The sequence below is a fragment of the Giraffa tippelskirchi genome, chromosome 5 (assembly GCF_054371585.1).
Source record: "Giraffa tippelskirchi isolate mGirTip1 chromosome 5, T2T-mGirTip1v1.2.pri, whole genome shotgun sequence".
NCBI lineage: Eukaryota > Metazoa > Chordata > Mammalia > Artiodactyla > Giraffidae > Giraffa > Giraffa tippelskirchi.
The window spans coordinates 135,833,555-135,852,513 of NC_137279.1; the positions used below are offsets into that span (position 1 = coordinate 135,833,555).

Sequence of the window (18,959 nt, forward strand, 5' to 3'; positions counted from 1 at the left end):
CTTATTCACTTATATTTCAATAAACTGGGAAAAGTGTCCAAAATCACTATTAACTAAAATGGACATAACATTGAATAAACTCAAAGAATCCCTGGGCAGCTGTGACATGCTCACCCTGGGGGTTTCCACAGCTCCTGGCATACCGCTGCACAGGCCGGGGAGTCTGTGTGTCCCAGGATGAGCGGCGGAGCTCTGGTTATGCAGAGCCCTGGGCTGCTCCCTAAATACGCCTTGCCCTTTAATAACTGTGCATCCACTTCTACCTCTAATGCCTTCCTTCATCTGCATTATTCAGTAAACTATTTTTCAAGACCAACTTAAATCCCATATTCTCTGAAAGACACCCAGACACCCAACAGAATTAGTCACTGCTTCTTCTGTTTTTTCTTTATAGCAATTATTACATTGTGTGGCAATGGCTTGTTTGTATGGATATCTCCCCCGTTAGACTTTAGGGCTGGGATGGTGTCTTATTCCATTATATTGCCGTTGTTTAGTACAATATCTGTCATGGGTGTTTAATATATGTTGAATCATTTAATTGATTAACTATTCTTGAGACCAAATCTAGGTAAAGCTCTCTAACAAAAGTTTCTTTGTATTCTTCCAAAGAGTTTTCTTTTCTTAAAAAAATTCATACTTCATTCTAGTCAGATTTAAGGAAGCAAATATTATAACCTTGTGATTTGGATGACACATCAAGCCTTTGTGTCATCTTTACAGACATCACAAAGGGGTGCCCATTTGGAGGAGTGAGTCATAGATCCCAATACCAAGAAGGCTATAAATCAAATGGAAAATGTTTAGTAATTTCTTCATGTTACCAATTCAAATTATAAATGAATGTTCTTTTCATGGGTGTGGTCCCCATGGTGGCTAGTGAACACATCTATGCTCTCCCAGGGGATGCTGAGTGAAATTTGAAGATATTTAAAAATTAGTTTAGTTTTATTAGTTGCTTCCCTGGTGGCTCAGACGGTAAAGAAGCTGCCTGCAATGCAGAAGACCCGGATTCGATCTCTGGGTTGGGGAAGATCACTTGGAGAAGGAAATGGCAACCCACTCCAGTATTTTTGCCTGGAGAATCCCATGGACAGAGGAGTCTGGAGGGCTACAGTCCATGGAGTCATAAAGAGTCAGACATGACTGAGCGACTAAACTTATTAGTTGAGTGACAATGTAATGAGTCAAGAATCTGTTACTAAAAATACTTCTTTGATGGTTTAAGGACATCTTGATAACTTCAGATTGGGCTTACAGAGGGTAATCCCTTGGTGGCTCAGACAGTAAAGAATCTTCCCACAGTGCGGGAGACCCAGGTTCGATCCCTGGGTGGGGAAGAACCCCTGGAGAAGGGAGTGGCAACCCACTCCAGTATTCTTGCCTGGAAAATGCCATGGACAGAGGAAGCTGGCAGGCTACAGTCCATGGGGTCTCAAAGAGTCAGACATGACTAAGTGAATAACACTTTCACTTTTGCTTTGACAAATTAGATATGAGTTAGCTTTTTGCTACTTTAGGGCGTGATTTCCTCATTCCTTTTCAGAATTTTGTTTAAGAGTTAGTTCAGCAACTAGAGCTTGAATACCCTTAATAACAGTCATTACATGTTTTGTTGGGCTTCCGTGGTGGCTCAGATGGTAAAGAATCCAACTGCAATGAGGGAGACCCAGGTTCGATCCCTGGGTCAGGAAGATGCTCTGGAGAGGTGGGTAGGTATCCACTCCAGTATTCTGTCTGTCTGTATCAGTATGCATGGGAGAGAGAAAGGATGGGAGAGAAGGAAGTGTCTCTGTTTGAGCCCCAAGTTGCTGGGATTCTGACACGTTTGCACAGTGCTTGGGAAAACTATCATAATGTACTACCTGAGGAACTGAGGAGTATCCCAGGAGAGTACTCAGATTCAGAAATGAGAAAAGACCAAAAAAAAATCTGACCTGGGTACAAAGCTTTATCTATTGGAGGAGAAGACCAATTGTGGCAATTCTAGGGGGAAAAAATGAACTGAAACTTCTATAAGAAATGAGAATATGTACAACACTAAAGTGAGATGATAGGTTTCTTATGACTTCTGCACAGAATGGCTTGAGTCTAATGGTGACTAAAGAGAGCACAACCCTCATTCCCATCAAAACTGCTGGTACTTCCCACAAAGGAAGGTAGGGGGCCTATGGACTGTCTGTAGGCTGTGGGCAGCCTGTGTCTCCAGAGGGACCAATGCAGGAGTTGAGGAGGAGAATACAGGGCCATGTGGTAGCAGAGTGGATTTATTTGGAGTATAGATGAGACTCCACTCTTTACACCAGAAACAGTTGGTGGGTGAGAGAGTCGTGCAGAGGTGATAGTCCTACAGTATCAACAGGCATCAGGAACCAATTCTACATGTATACTTATTAATGCCATCAAGGTACTTTAAATTCTACTTTTTTAAGTGGATCATTCAAATAATACATTAAATAAAGTTAAAAAATTATGTTGGAGCCTAAATTTGTCACTTTCTGGGTAAATGACCTAGACAAGCTGTTGAACTCTCTCTAACTCAGTTTTACTTCTGCAAAATCTGGGATAATAATGCTTTCCTCGGAGCCAAGTCACATTAAGAGTGAGAACGCCCACACTGCTGCTGAAAGTGGCTTTCTTCAAAAAAGAAACTCTTCACAGCATGAACCGGAAATAGGCAGTGAGTTAGTTTAGGTTTCCACAGGGGACTTCTTACATACCAGGAGAGAGATAAAATTGATTCTCCTCTCAACCAAGTAGCTTCAGATTTGAAACAAAATCATGTTAATATTTTTGCCATATGAGGGTACAAATCACAAAGTTTTTTTCAAAAGGGTAAAGTTCCCATTCCTGAGTTTAGCCAGTTTTCATATTTAAATTTTGAACAGTTTGGTATGTCCCCAGTAAAAACCTATTCAGAAGCAACTAGTTTAGAAAATTGTGTTTAATACATTTTTTTTCAGTTTAAAGAAACCATATACATGTTTGTTAGCAGAAATCAGTTTTTCCCTATTCCCACTAGATATATAGTAAAAATAAAATTTTAAAGAATATTAGTATGAAGGGATACCAGATTACTATCCTGTCCAGATTACCCACAGATCTTAATGTCCCTTCCTCATAGCACTGCCATTAAAAAGGCCAACATAGTGCCTCAAACGTGGTATATGCTCAAAACCACCACAATATTGTAAAGTAATTAGCTTTCAATTAAAATTAAAAAAAATCATATACAATACAAAATTTTTTTAAAAAGTGGTATATGCTCAATGGTGATTGTTGAATCAAAATTAATTTGAAACTCTGTTCAGTGTCAGTTCAGACATTGCCTCTGCCCTTTGATGACAGTTGAAGGTAGATGTAAATATTCAACTGTCTACTAGACATTTCCATTTGGATGTCTAGTACAGGGTTCAGAGAAAGCAATGGCACCCCACTCCAGTACTCTTGCCTGGAAAATCCCATGGACAGAGGAGCCTGGTAGTCTGCAGTCCGTGGGGTCGGGAAGAGTCGGACACGACTGAGTGACTTCACTTTCACTTTCCTGCATTGGAGAAGGAAATGGCAACCCACTGCAGTGTTCTTGCCTGAAGAATCCCAGGGATGGGGGAGCCTGGTGGGCTGCCATCTATGGGGTTGCACAGAGTCAGACATGAGTGAAGCGACTTAGCAGCAGCAGTGTGACCCTCAGATCAGAATCAGTCAGGAAATATTTGTTACCAGTCCAGGAAATATTTGTTAACAATCTACAACAAAAGAAGTACAGAAATCGAAGTTGCTTAAAATCTTTCTAGTATTTTGATAGAGTTACTGCTTTTTTATCACATATGAAAAAAATGGGTTTGTACTCTAAATGTCTTTATTCCATTCTCTAGAAATATATTTGTATTGTATTTCCCAGAAATATCAGTCTGTGAGAGAAATGGAAACCAAACCAAATCACGTTGCCTCCAACAGATAGTTTGAGAAGCATTTAACTGACATCTCAAACACATGTTCAAAACTGAACTCCTGATTCTCTGTGGAACTGATGAACTACCTGCTCATCCTGCAGTCTTCTTCACCTCAAGTGATGGCCACTCCATCGTTACAGTTATTTAGGCAAAGACCCAAGAGTCACCCTCTGAGGCCTTTGCTTCCATCCTTTACCCTTTTGGGATGTATTTTTAACATGGCAATCAGAGGGATGGACTTGTAAAACATAGGTCATATCATACCAGTCATCTATTCAAAACTCTCCAAAGGCTCTCATTTCACTCTGTGTAAAAGCCAAAGTACAAAGTTCTCACAATGACCTACAAGGTCCAGCTTAACCTGGCCCCTGTTACTAGTCTCATTTCCTACCATTCTTCCCTGTGACTCACGCCTCTGCAGACACACTGGCCTCCTACTACCAGGACCCACCAGGCATGGTCTTGCTCTGCACTAGCTGTTCCCTCTGACCAGAACACTTAAACCAGATCTCCTTCATGTTTTTGCCAAAATGCTAACTTCTCAATTAGGCCTGGTGGTGGTTTAGTTGCTAAGTCGTGTCTGACTCTTGCGACCCCATAAACTGTAGCCTGCCAGGCTTCTCTGTCCATGAGATTCTCCAGGGAAGAATACTGGAGTGGGTTGCCATTTCCTCTTCCATCAATTGGGGCTACCCCCACCATATTTAAAATGGCAACTTCTCAATACTCTTCCCTCCCCAGTCTATGCTTGATTTTTTTCTGACAATATTTATCACCTTCTAAAACACTCTGTGGGCTTCCCAGGTGGTGCTAGTAGTAAGGAACCTGCCTGTCAATGCAGGAGACAGAGACACAGGTTCGATCCCTGGGTCGAGAAGATCCCCTGGAGGAGTGCATGGCAACCCTCTCCAGTATTCTTGCCTGGAGAATCCCATGGACAGAGGAGCCTGGCAGGCTACAGTCCATAGGGTTGCAAAGAGTTGGACACTACTCAAGTGACCTAGCACACATGCACTCAAGACACTCTATAAATTCCTTATTATACTTGTTACCTCTCTTTGCCACTAAATTTTGAACTCTATAAGGGCTGAAGATTTTGTCTTTTTTACTGCTGCATCCCCAGTGCCTGAATCTGTTTGTCATGTAGAAGGTGCACCATATAATGTTCATTAAATGTTCTGGAACAACCACTTTGGGGAGTTATTTGGCAGTAACTAGTAAAACTGAAATTGTATATATCCTATAATCCAGCAATTCCACTCCTGGATATTTACCCTTGAGGAATTCTTACACGTGAGGAAATGGTTGATATATGTTCACTGTAAAATTTTTGTAATGGCAAAAGATGGAAACAACCTAAATGTCCATTAGTAGGGAAATGGGTAGAATGCTATAGTACAGTTAATAAATTGCCGTAAAACTGCTAAAATAAATAAACTTGCATGGATATAACTCAGAGCCAAAATGGTGAAGTGAATGTTGAAGACTTATGTACAGAACAATGCCATTATTGACAAAATCATGCACGAGCTATTTCTGTTTATTATGGGTACATGTGAGAAAAATATTACAAGTGAACTATTGAGATGATTCATACCCATTCATGACAGAAAGTTCCATTTTGGGAGGGATTGTTAATTTTACAATGTTTTATTTCTCATTAGATAAAAAGACTGGAAATGAATTAAAATGTAAAATTTGTTGCATTTGAGGTTGTGAATATTGAGTGAGATTAATGTTTTTTTTTGTACTTTTCTGTATTTAAATTTTTCTCAATTAAAAAAAAATATCTTCTAGACTATAAGATCTTCAAGAGCTGGAACTATGTTTTATTCATATTCCTATCCGTAGTACCTAATACTCTTACTAGAATATAGGCGATTCTCAAGATATACTTGAATATATATGATATTGTATAAGTAAACATTTTAATTTTAAAAAGGATAAGGAACTAAGAGGTAAATAAGATGAGTGGTGCAGATGTAAAAAGAAAGGTAGGAAATATTTTGGATGGACTATGCACGACCTGGACTTGCCTGGTGACTCAGCTGGTAAAGAATCCACCTACAAGGCGGGAGACCTGGGTTGGATTCCTGGGTTGGGAAGATCCACTGGAGAAGGGGACGGCTACCCACTCCAGTATTCTGGCCTGGAGAGTCCCATGGGCCATATAGTCCATGGGGTTGTAAAGGGTCGGCCACGACTGAGCAACTTCCACTTCACTATGCGTGACTTAATACTCATGCTTCCTAAGCCTCTCAGCTGACCTAGGTTACTCTGAAACAGGATTTTTGAGAAGATAAAGTTATGAAAAAAGCTCTTTTCCATGGGTCAGTTACCAAGAAGGCTATAGGGGATTCACTGGTTGTTGCAGTAGTGTTTCCAAATTCCCAAAAGAAATCAATCTTTGAGGTTCAGACACAACAACAGCAAAAAAACAATACCTGAAATAATGACCTATTTTATATTTTTCATAACCTTTTTTCACATGTTTTTAAAATATAATGGTAACCATGATAATAAGCAAGTATTTTACTGTGATAGGGTTATACTAAAAGTTCCAGAGATTTCCTTCTGTTTTAAAAAAAATAATAATAAAAGTGTCATTTATTATTATGATGAACCAATATATTGGACAACATGGTATATTTCAGCTGTATGCTACCTGTTATAGATATTTCATAATAAAATCAATAAAAGAGGTAAGCATTAATGCAAAATAAATTCTAAATAAAAATAATTTTTACAGATTAAAAAGTAAAAAATATTTAATATTTAAAAACTTATTCTTCAAATGACAACTTAAAACACATAAACATTAATTGCCTTATCCAATAGATTTGATCTTTATTTTGCGACAAATGTTCCAGGTGAGAGAAAATTCCTCTTACTCTGTGTTTGATGTTGGTTCAGAGGTTAAAAGTGCTTCCAAAAGTATTATCAGATTGGGCTTTAGAGTATCTGTTGCTTTTTATAAGCTCAGTTACTTTTTTCACTATGAAAATATTTGGTCTGTTTTACAAAGAATTGTATTTTTTAGTGAATATTCAAACTCTGAAAAATGCAGCAAACATGATTAGATAATATTCAAACCATGTAACACTGGGATTTCCTAGCAAGATCAATAGTATTACATACAAATATGTTGAAATCACCAATTTATGAAGTTATTTTGCTTGCAAAATGTTCTTTCTCGAAATACCATCCACTGGATTAGCACATTTTTGTATTCTATATATAAACTATTAATTATATACATTTATATTAAACATTAATTATATAATATTAAGCATATTACTATTTATGTTATTTGTAAGAAGTGCTCAACAGCAAAGCCAGGAATACAGTTTAAAATATGACAACAGTTACAAGCAACATGGAGCAGGAAATGGCAACCCACTCCAGTGTTCTTGTCTGGAGAATCCCAGGGACGGGGGAGCCCGGTGGCTGCCGTCTATGGGGTCACACAGAGTCGGACACGACTGAAGCAACTTGGCGGCGGCAGCATAAGCAAGACAGACTGCTTAGATATTAACCTTTCTAATATGCTCCTGACATGCTTCCAGAAATGTTGACCTTAATTTTTGACTCCGTATGTAAATATTTCCTGTCTTCCTTTAGACATGATGTCAGTACTGTTCCTGCTGGCTCGGCAGTAAAGAATGAGCTTGTCAATGCAAGAGATGCTGGTTCGATCCCTGGGTTGAGAAGATCCCCTGAAGGAAATGGCAAATGCGCCAATATTCTTGCCTGGGAAATCTCCCTGGCAGAGGAGCCTGGAGGGCTACAGTTCACGTGGTCGCAAGAGTCAGACACGTCTCAAGAGACTAAACCACCACCATCAGTATATATTGTATTGTATATATTGCTCTGAGCCAATAATATCACTATGTTGATTGCAAAAGCTTAATTTTCCCCTTTACATTGTTTTAGCACCTTTGTTAAAAATCAATTGACTATATGCATAGGGATCTATTTCTGGAATTGAAAGTCTGTTCCATTCTGTTTTATTTTTATATGTCTTTTTTCATAAACTCCAAACTGTTATGCTTATAGAGCTTTATAATAAATCTTGAAATCAGGTAAGGCAAGTCTTCCAATTTTGCCCTTATTTTAATGTATTGCTTCGGCTATTCTAGGTTCGCTGTATTTCCGTTGAATTTTAGAAATAGCCTGTCAGTTTGTATAAAATTTTGATTGAGATTGGACTGAATATATCATTGAACTTGGTGAGAACTGACATCTTAATAATACTGAGTCTTGCAATCTATGAACATAGTTGATTTTTTCACTAATTTAGATTTTTGAAAAATAAAAATTTTAAAAGGATTAACATTTGCAACTGTATAAAATAGGCCATGCACAGTAATGGCTGCTTTGTATGCATCCAATTAATTAAAATTCATTATTCCTTTTAGTAGGCAAATTATACATGGAAGGAAATGGGAAGGTGGAGAGCTTAAGCAATTCCCTGAGGCCAGGCGGTAGGTGGCTTAGAAGGGAACTTGGGCCCCTAGGTGCCTGACACCGTGGGCTTCCCTGGTGGCTCAGTCAGTAAAGAATGTCCCTGCAATGTAGGGCACCCCAGTGTAAGGCGAGTGCAGAGAAAAAGAGAACGAGCCCAGCAGTCAGGCAAAGAAAAGGAAATTTATTAAAGAGAATGAAAGGGAGAAAGACCATTGAGACGAACTAGCAGCCCACCCTTCTGGTGGATCCCTCTTATACCCCGTAGATGGGAAATCGGGTCCCCTGAAGTGGGGTGGTTAGTTTAGCCTGTAACTGGAGTCTGGCCATCACGCAGTCTCGAGAGAGCCTCAAGTGTCCCATGGTAGGGTGGTCACATAATGTTGGGAAAGTAAGTGACAGCAGCAAAAACAGGATGTCGCTTGAGAAATGTGATCAGTTTCATGAGTCAGTGTGACTTTATCTTTTGTTTTCGAGGTCAGCACAATGAGCCATTTTAACAATGGGCCCCCATGCAGACCGTATCACCGGGTTTGATCCTTTTGGTGGGAAGATCCTCTAGAGAAGGGAATGGCTACCCAGTCCAGTGTTCTTGCCTGGAGAATTCGATGGACAGGGGACCCTGGCAGGCTACAGTCTATGGGGTTGCAGAGAGTCAGACATGACTTAGAAACTTTTTTTCATTTCATCTGCCTGACACCAAAGCCTGCTTTTTCTTTTCACCAGCCTACTTAATTCAGCTCTAACTAGGACTAGCACTTAGGCCTGCAAAACCCTCTAAAGTTCAGATTGTTCCTGAACAATCAAGCATTTCAAACTCCCACCATCACTGTTATGGTGGAGATAGTGCAAAATGTGGAGGCATAGGGGCATAAGATATTAAATTACATCTTCCAAATTGTAGTTGAGAACTGAATATGCCAGTTATATCCTTGTGACTACCTTGTTCACAGCACTTGGAATTCTAGTTCACAAACAGCATAAAATTCTTGTACCGCATTGCAAGAAAAGATATTCTCATTTATAAACTACCTATGCAAATTATTCTGGTTTAGGATTTGGAAAAGTTTTTGTAAAATATCTAAAAGCTCTTGATATGATTTGAGGAATGATCTGTTATGGAAATTCAGTGACCTTTACAAACTAGCTCAAAGCCAAAAAAAGAAAGAAATCAATGAAAACAAATCCAAATTGGTGTCATTAAAAGTAATCTAAGTTCCTGATTCATTATTCCTGATGAGTTTAATTAAAAAAAAAGAATTCATGAAGAAAAAGGTTATGGTTGGAGATCTATTCTCAAAAAAATTGTCAATGAAACATTAAAATGTCCACCCAGATAGTTATAGGGACCACTGCAATGGGATTTTACAGTGGAGGGAGAAATGGAACTCAACTCCTAATACAGCATGTTCAGTTCAGTTCAGTTCAGTAGCTCAGTCGTGTCCGACTCTCCGTGACCCCATGAAGCGCAGCACGCCAGGCCTCTCTGTCCATCACCAACTCCCGGAGTCTACCCAAACCCATGTTCATCGAGTCGGTGATGCCATCCAACCATCTCATCCTCTGTCGTCCCCTTCTCCTCCTGCCCCCAATCCTACCCAGCATTAGGGTCTTTTCCAATGAGTCAACCCTTCGCATGAGGTGGCCAAAGTATTGGAGCTTCAGCTTCAACATCAAACCTTCCAGTGAACACCCAGGATTGATCTCTTTTAGGATGGATTGATTGGCTCTCCTTGCAGTCCAAGGGACTCTCAAGAGTCTTCTCCAACACCACAGTTCAAAAGCATCAATTCTGCGGCGCTCAGCTTTCTTCACCGTCCAACTCTCACATCCATACATGACCACTGGAAAAACCATAGCCTTGACTAGACGGACTTTTGTTGGCAAAGTAATGTCTCTGCTTTTAAACATGCTATCTAGGTTGGCCATAACCTTCCTTCCAAGGAGTAAGCGTCTTTTAATTTCATGGCTGCAGTCACCATCAGCAGTGATTCTGGAGCCCAAAAAAGTAAAGTCTGACACTGTTTCCCCATCTATTTCCCATGGAGTGATGGGACCAGATGCCATGATCTTAGTTTTCTGAACGTTGAGCTTTAAGCCAACTTTTTCACTCACCTCCTTCACCTTCATCAAGAGGCTCTTTAGTTCTTCTTCACTTTCTGCCATAAGGGTGGTGTCATCCGCATATCTGAGGTTATTGATATTTCTCCTGGCAATCTTGATTCCAGCTTGTGTTTCTCCCAGCCCAGCGTTTCTCATGATGTACTCTGCATAGAAGTTAAATAAGCAGGGTGACAATATACAGCCTTGACGTACTCCTTTTCCTATTTGGAACCAGTCTGTTGTTCCATGTCCAGTTCTAACTGTTGCTTCCTGACCTGCATACAGGTTTCTCAATAGACAGGTCAGATGGTCTGGTATTCCCATCTCTTTCAGAATTGTCCACAGTTTATTGTGATCCACACAGTCAAAGGCTTTGGCATAGTCAATAAAGCAGAAATAGATGTTTTTCTGGAACTCTCTTGCTTTTTCGATGATCCAACGGATGTTGGCAATTTGATCTCTGGTTCCTCTGCCTTTTCTAAAATACAGCATGGGCAAGTGGAAATTTGCAGGGTAGGGGATCAGTGGGTGGAAAATTACCAAGAGAAAACAGGGCTAAGGGGAGTTCTGGTGAAATTAACCTAGCAGGATTCTTGCTGAAAAAGAACCAGGATGATCAGACATCACCTGGGGAATGGTGGAAGATGAGGAACCTGATCATATATTGAGGATCATCAGATACTGGGGTGGAGGGGGGTGTTACTAGTTAAACTGACTTAGTAAAGTTCTTGCTAAAACTGGATTTTACAAGGAAGTGCACAGATAAGCCTAGGAGAAGTTTTCAGGAACCTGACTGAAGTCTGGCCAAGCAAAGACTCTTTACTTCAAGTATTGCCAGTCACATTTCTTTTAAGAGCTTTTCAGGGCTCTTTCAGACCCGACATCCAGTTTACAAGAATCTAGTCAACATCCACTAATTTCATAGCAATTCTCCCAAACTGAAAGGCCTAGAGAGGGTACAAGGCTCAAGTTTGAAAGATCTTCCCCTTCCGAGTTTCTTTTGTCTACAAAAATTATAATAGAAGGCTGCTAGAGAGGACTGGCTACTCACATGCCTCCAGGCATTTGACATCCTGTCTGGCTCTTTCATGCACCCACCCTTCCCCGCAGCCCCAAGTAGAGAGAGGAAGCCAGGAGCTCACGCCCTCGCACCCGAGCAGCGCAACTCTGGAGCAACCTGAGAAACTCGAGGAGGGCGGAGAGGATCGTTTACGCCGACAGGGAGGGGCGCGCAGGGAGTGTGGCGCCCAGAGATCCGGATGGCCCCGGGCTAGTTCAGACGGCCTCCAGCGCCCCGGGTCCAGAAAGACCGCTGCAGAAAGGGGCGTGGAAGGGAGCGGAGCTGCGGAGGAGGGTCACGGGTTCACTCGGCCGGCGGAGGGAGGATGCCACCGCCGCTGGGCTCACGTCGAACCCCGGGCTGAGCTGGACTTTAGAGGCTTCTAGAGTGGGCTGACCTGCCGCGGCCGTGGCCGCGGAGAAGTAGGCCCCCCACCGGCCCTCTCCGGCGCCCCGCTTCCCGCGCCGCGGCCGCAGGTGAGCCGAGCCCAGCCGCACCCGGAGGCATCAGGTGTCGTGGGAACGGCGCCCGCGGCGCGAACGGAGAGCCCGCCGCGTCTCCAGCCATCCGTGATACACGGCGGGAGGGTCGGGTCCGACGGCGGCGCCATGGAGGGGACACAGGAGGGAGCGGGGTGCGAGCTGCAGCGGTTCGGCCCCCCGGCTGCTCAGCAGCCGGCACAAGGTCAGTGGTGCCCCCGCACCTGCGGGAACTCGGGCTGCGGAGCGCCGCCACTGGGAAGCCGGGCCTCACCCGCGAGGCCTGGGTAGGGGGCGGCCTTCCGCGTGGGGCTCGGGGCTCGGTGGCGGTCTGCTGGTTGCACAGCCAACCTCTCCGGACTCGGAGTGCTGTTTTATTAGAAGGAAGGGGGAGGATGTACTTGGGACCAAAGCTGGAGTCCCCGCGCGGGGAGAAAGCAGTCTCCGGTCGGTCGTGAAAGGAGCTCGCGTCCTTGTCATCAACTGCGAGGCTGTTACTATTTACACGTATTCTTCGGCTTTCTTTAACTTTCTGCAGTTCACTCCAATTAAGCCTCTCCTCTCCCTGAATAAAGAACCTCAGGGTGTTCGTTTATAGGTTGTAAGAGCAAAGCCAGTATCGCAGATCGACTCTCTTGACCCGCGTGTCCACGGACCCTGCATCCTGAGCGGCGCCCGGGTTGGTGTGAGGGTTTAGGGGCAACTCGTCCTCAGCGGCTAGGGGTCCGGACAGTCTCCGTTTTTAAAGTGCGCCTTCAGACGGGCTTCTGTGACAGTAAAGCGAAGGTTTGCAGCGAGTTTAGCGGTCAGTCCTTGTGAATGGAACATCTCATTTTCCGTAAGCTTGGTGCGCAATGTGCTAAATTAATTGTGGTTCGCTTCTTTTGCACTTTGTTCCTATGGGTTACTGTTACACGGCATGTGGCTAGTTTGCTTATAGTTTAATTTTACCTGTATCAAAAATAGAAAGGGCTGAATGTGAGCTCAAATCTGTCATTGCCTAACAGAGGCTGTATTATTAACAGTTCCATTATTCTGTTACTGTTCATGTGCGAGTTTCCATGAACTGGCAGGAATCAGCTACCTTATAAATCCCATAGATACAGTGTCTTTAAATGCTGATGAAAATATTAATATACCCTTTTGAAGAAGGAAATAAAATGTTCTTGAGTGAAAATCCTAAGGGATTATCTTTTTTTCTCTCCCTGTGTCTTTATCTAGGAGTTACTGTACTCAGACTTTGACAGACATTTAAACACGCACAGCAGCCATACTTGAATGAATTCTATCATAATTACTTCACTTGAAAGCACTGCATATGCTATTGTAAATATATGTATGCTCTATTGCCTCAGCAGTATCTTTATTCATCTTTTCATTCATCAAAAATTTAAAAACCTTCCTCATGGATAGTTTTTACGGTCAGTATCTACTGTTTGGAGATGGTGGGTTTGCTAGCAATGTTTGACTCAGAACCAGATGTTGGATTCTAGATTTAGAAAGCACCTAAACAGTGACTTGTTAGATATTGTATTAGTACACTTTGACTCTTCCCTGCATCCCAATCTCTGAGTAGAATTTTCGGTAAAAATACCACACAGAATCAGCATTTCTATTCTGTAGAAAACAACAATACTGTCCACAGTGGTTTGTGATATTTTATTTTGAAGAAGTTTCTATAATATCAAGATTAGTCTGAGGGACAGTCCAAGATAGGTTCCAGTTTACAAAGTGACTTCTTTATCACTTTGGATAGCTGACTATGAAGACAATAAAACCAGCCCTATCCTTTTCAAAGGGACAAAAAAAAGTATGAAGTGCTTTGAAAAGTAAAATGTGCTATATAAATATAAAGGCCCTCAATAAAAAGCTAATGCAAATGATGTTGCTGATTGGGATTTGGACTTAAATTGAGATTCTGAGTTCTTTGCAGACCTCCTTTGTAAGTCCACTGAAGCTCACATTGCCTCTTTAAGAACTTTGTTGGCTGTTTAGGAAACTGCTGTGTCTTCTGGGGCTGTAGGGAAAGTATGGCTGATGGTTTAGTGTTAGACCCTATGCAAGGGGTTTATTTTCATTTTCTCACTAGAAACACATGAAGGTGTAGATATTCTTATTCCCATTTTGCAGAAGAGAAACTGAGGCTCAGACAGGCTGAGTGACTTGCATAAGGTCACAGAAGTGTCTCAGTGTAGAACCAGGATTAGAAACAAAACAGGATCTTTGTTCTCTACATCACATTTTTTACCTTTAACTCAATGGTTTAAATTTTTTTTTTTAAATAATCTGATGAAACTCTATCTCCCCAGGAAAATTGCCCATATCCATATATATACAAAATTTTGCACATAATTTCAGAGTCCAGCCTGCTTTCTGAAACCTTTCCAGTGCTTTCAGGACACCCTACTCTAACTATGTCTGAATGAGGCAAAAAGCATATACATACTGTATATTGGTACTATAATCTTCTATTAACAGCAGCCCTTTGAACTTGGTAGTTTTCAGTTGGGTAAAAATGCATTCAGTGACTGAAATAAAAAGAAAAATGACTTGCTATGTTCTAATTAATTCAGTAAAAACCAAAATGCAGTTTATTTTTTTATAATTGTAATCACATTCTTTTTATTTTTTAAATTAAAAAAATTTGTTTTATGTTATAGTTGACTTAAAATGTTGTGTTCCAGGTGCACAGCGAATTGATTGTCATACATATACATATATCTATTGCTTTTTCAGATTCTTTTCTCATATACATTATTACAGAATATTCAGTGGAATTCCCTGTGCTATACAGTAGGTCCTTGTTGATTATTATATATATAGCAGTGTATATATGTTGGGGCTTCCCTGGTAGCTCAGTGGTCAAGAATCTGCCTGCAATGCAGGAAACTTCGGTTTGATTCCTGAGATGGGAAGATCCCCTGGAGGAGGAAATGGCAACCTACTCCAGTATTCTTGCCTAGAGAATTCCATGGAAAGAGGAGCCTGGTGGGCTACAGTCCATAGGGTCGCACAGAGTAGAACAAAATGACTAAGTAGCAGCAGCAGTAACGGTATGTATGTTAGTCCCAACCTCCTAATTTAACTCTTTCTTACCTTTCCCGTTTGGTAACCATAAGTTTGTTTTCTGTGACTGGAAGTCTGTTTCTACTTTGTAAAAAAAGTTCATTGTATGATTTTTTTTTTTTTAGATTCCACATATAAACAATATCACGTGATATTTGTCTTTCTCTGATGTCATTTAGCATGATCATCTGTAGGTCTATCCATGTTGCTGCAAATGGAATAATTTCTTTTTTATGACTAATATTCTATATATGTATTCATATCACATCTTCTTTACCTGTTCATATGTTGATGGATGTTTAGGTTGCTTCTATGTCTTGGGTATTGTAAGCAGCATTGCAGTGAACACTGGGGTGTATGTATCCACTCTAACCATGTTTTTCTCCAGATATATGCCCAGTACTGGGATTGCTGGATCATATGGTGGCTCTGTTTTTAGTTTTTTAAGGTACCTCCATACTGTTCTCCATAGTGACTGTACCAAATTACATTCCCTTCAGTAGTGTAGGCAGGTTCTTTTTCTTCACACCCAGCATTTATGTTGGTAGATTTTTTGATGATGGCCATTCTAACTGGTGTGAGGTAATATCTTCATTGTAGTTTTTTTTTTTTTTAATTAGAGGATAATTGCTTTACAATGTTGTATGGTTTCTGCTGTACAACAACATGAATCAGTTATAACAATACATATATCCCCTCCCTCTTGAGCTGCCCTCCCACCCCCCCGCAATCCCACCCCTCTAGATTGTCACATGGCACTGGGCTGAGCTCCTTGTGTTATACAGCAGCTTCCCACTAGCTATGCATTTTACACATGATAATGTATATATTTCAATGCTACTTTCTCAGTTCATCCCACCCTCTCTTTACACCACTCTATCCACAAGTCTGTTCTGTATGTCTGCATTTCTATTTCTGCCCTGCAAATAGGTTCATCGGTACCATTTTTCTGGATTCCATATATATGCATTAATATGCAATATTTGTTTTCTCTTTCTGACTTATTTCACTCTGAATAACAGGCTCTAGGTTTTGTCTGCCCACAGTTCAACTGACTCAAATCCGTTCTTTTTTATGGCTGAGTAATATTCCATTGTATATATGTACTACTTCTTTATCCATTCATCTGTCGGTGGACATCTAGATTGCTTCCATGTCTTGGCTATTACAAATGCAATGAACATTGGGGTACGTGTGTTTTTTGAATTATGGTTTTTTAAGGGTATATGCCCATTAGTGGGCTTCCCTGGTGACTCAGTGGTAAAGAACCCTCCCGCCAATGCAGGAGAGGCAGGTTTTATTCCCAAGTCGGGAACATCCCTTGGAGAAGGAAATGGCAACCCACTCCTGTATTTTTGTCTGGAAAATCTCATGGACAGAGGAGCCTGGCGGGCTGCAGTCCTCGGGGTTGCAAAAGAGTCAGACACAACTTAGTGACTAAAAAACAACTTGCTGGGGTTGCTGGGTCATATGGTAGTTTTATTCCTAGTTTTTTAAGACACCTCTGTACTGTTCTCCATAGTGGCTGTATCAATTTACATTCCCATCAACAGTATAGGAGGGTTCACTTTTCTCCACACCCAGCATTTATTGTTTGTAGATTTTTTGATGATGGCCATTCTGAGTGATGTGAGGTGATACCTCATTGTAGTTTTGCTTTGTGTTTCTCTAATAATTAGTGATGTTGATCTTTTCACATGCCTCTTGACCATCTGTAAGTCTTTGGAGAAATGTATATTTAGGTCTTTTGCCCATTTTTGATTGGGGTTGTTTGTTTTTTTATATTAAGCCACATGAGCTGCTTCTAAATTTTGGAGACTAATCCCTTGTCAGTCACATCGTTTGCAAATATTTTCTCCTATATATTTTTTAATATTTGTCTGTGGGTTGTCTTCATTTTGTTTGTGGTTTCCTTTGCTGTGCAAAAGCTTTTGAGTTTAGTTAGATCTCATATGTTTATTTCCGTTACTCTCAGAGACAGATCAAAAAAGATAACTATGGTGATTTATGTCAAAGAGTATTCTGCCTGTGTTTTCCTCTAAGAATTTAATAGTATCCAGTCTTATCTTTAGGTCTTCAATCCATTTTGAGTTCATTTTTGTATATTGTGTTAGAGAATGTTCTCATTTCATTCTTTTACAGGTAGCTATCCAGTTTTCCCAGCACCGCTTATTAAAGAGACTGTCCATTCTCCATTGTATATTCTTGCCTCCTTTGTGATAGGTTAATTGACCGTAGGGTTTACTTCTTGGCTTTCTGTCCTGTTCCGTGATCTTTGAAGGTACAGTTTAGAACAATGGTGCTTATTTTAAAGCAGATCTTTTCTTTGGACTCCATCAACTACCCTGCAAAAACAAAGAACATGGATGTTGCCTTTACTTACAGTTTTGTTGTTGTTTTTTTTTCCTCCTAGAGATGGCAAATCCTGAGGCCGCTATAAGTAGCTGCAGCTCTCATGAAGAGGAAAATCGCTGCACTTTTAACCAGCATACATCTCCCTCTGAGGAACTTCTATTAGAAGACCAGATGAGACGAAAACTCAAATTTTTTTTCATGAATCCTTGTGAGAAGTTCTGGGCTCGAGGTAGAAAACCCTGGAAACTTGCCATACAAATTCTAAAAATTGCAATGGTGACTATACAGGTAGGCACTTCAGATCATGAGTTTAGCAAAGTCTTCTTTTACTAACAAAGATGACTATGTGTTTTCTTTTTAAATAACTTTTTAAATATATGCCTCATAATAATAAATTAGGAGATATACAATCTTAAATCCTCTCTCTACCATATTTGTGAAAGAAGACTTTTTTTCCCCTAACTTGTTTCTTTTCATCTTTCATCTTTCAAAAAATTGTAATTTTACTCACATAGTGTAACTAGATTTCAGGAAAAGAAAATCTTAATATTTTGTTTCCAGTCAAGAAATTTAGCTGAAGGTTTCTAAATCAACTTTGGAAGCTAGCTGTTGCCCAATTAAAGAATTCTTTTTTTTCCTAGTTAGTTGCCTGAAAATTTCTCTCTCTTCATAATTATTTGGATTCTCACATCCCTGTGATCATGGAATCCCTGAAGTGGAAGAATGTGGAGCTGATTAAAAGGAGTAACATAGGTAGTGAAATATGAGACTTCATTTTAGGAGATGTTGAATCTCATTTCCTTGGCTTCTCTTAACATTTTGGGGGGAAATTATGTTTTGCGATTCTTTTATATATGATTTACTCTTGTGAAGGTATGTTCCTGCTAGTGAGAGTTAATTATCTCTTGTTTAAAGCAGAAGAGCAAAATAAAAGCACATTTCAATAGGAAAAATAGGTGATAGGTTTATTTTTCTTAATTTGGTGAAAAATGCACATGTAAATAAATGACTGGTATTTAAGGAGAATTTTTTTAACTCTGAAATCATGCATCTTAGCTGATTATTGAGGACAAATTCTTCTCGATTGTTAGAAGCTGGCAATCATGAAGTTGGTGAAATTATTTTATTTATTTTTTAATTGGAGGATAATTGCTTTACAATTTTGTGGTGGTTTCTACCATACAACAATGCAGATGAACTGTAATTATGCATATATACTCTCCTTCTTAAACCTTGTTCCCCTCTTCCCACCCCTCTAGGTCATTAGAGCACCAGACTGAACTCCTTGTGTTGTATACTTCTCACCAGCTATCTGTTTTACATATGATAGTGTATATATGTTGATGTTAGTTTCTCCATTCATTGAAATTGATGAGATTCATGCCTAAGTTTCTGATGCTAGATATTGCGTAAAGGAAACTGACATTTGAGTGATTATCTTGTTCCAAGACATTATTTTTTTAATTTCAGCAATACTTC

General features: G+C 40.3%; 1 protein-coding gene across 7 annotated transcripts in view; it reads left to right on the forward strand.

Annotated features, from left to right (window-relative positions):
- The first annotated feature begins 11,668 nt into the window (after positions 1-11,668).
- The window catches only part of MCOLN3 (mucolipin TRP cation channel 3), a 37,233-nt gene continuing 29,942 nt past the window's right edge, over positions 11,669-18,959 (forward strand). For 4 of the 7 annotated variants that reach the window (XR_014053569.1, XM_081490057.1, XM_081490053.1 and 1 more), the window contains exons 1-2: positions 11,669-12,264; positions 17,539-17,768. Coding sequence is in view for 4 of the 7 variants with exons in the window: in XM_081490053.1 (XP_081346179.1) it covers positions 12,189-12,264; positions 17,539-17,768 (306 nt within the window). In the remaining 3 variants the exon portion in view is untranslated. The remainder of the gene's footprint in view (positions 12,265-17,538; positions 17,769-18,959) is intronic. The other 3 variants (XM_081490058.1, XM_081490054.1, XM_081490056.1) reach the window with 1 other exon arrangement.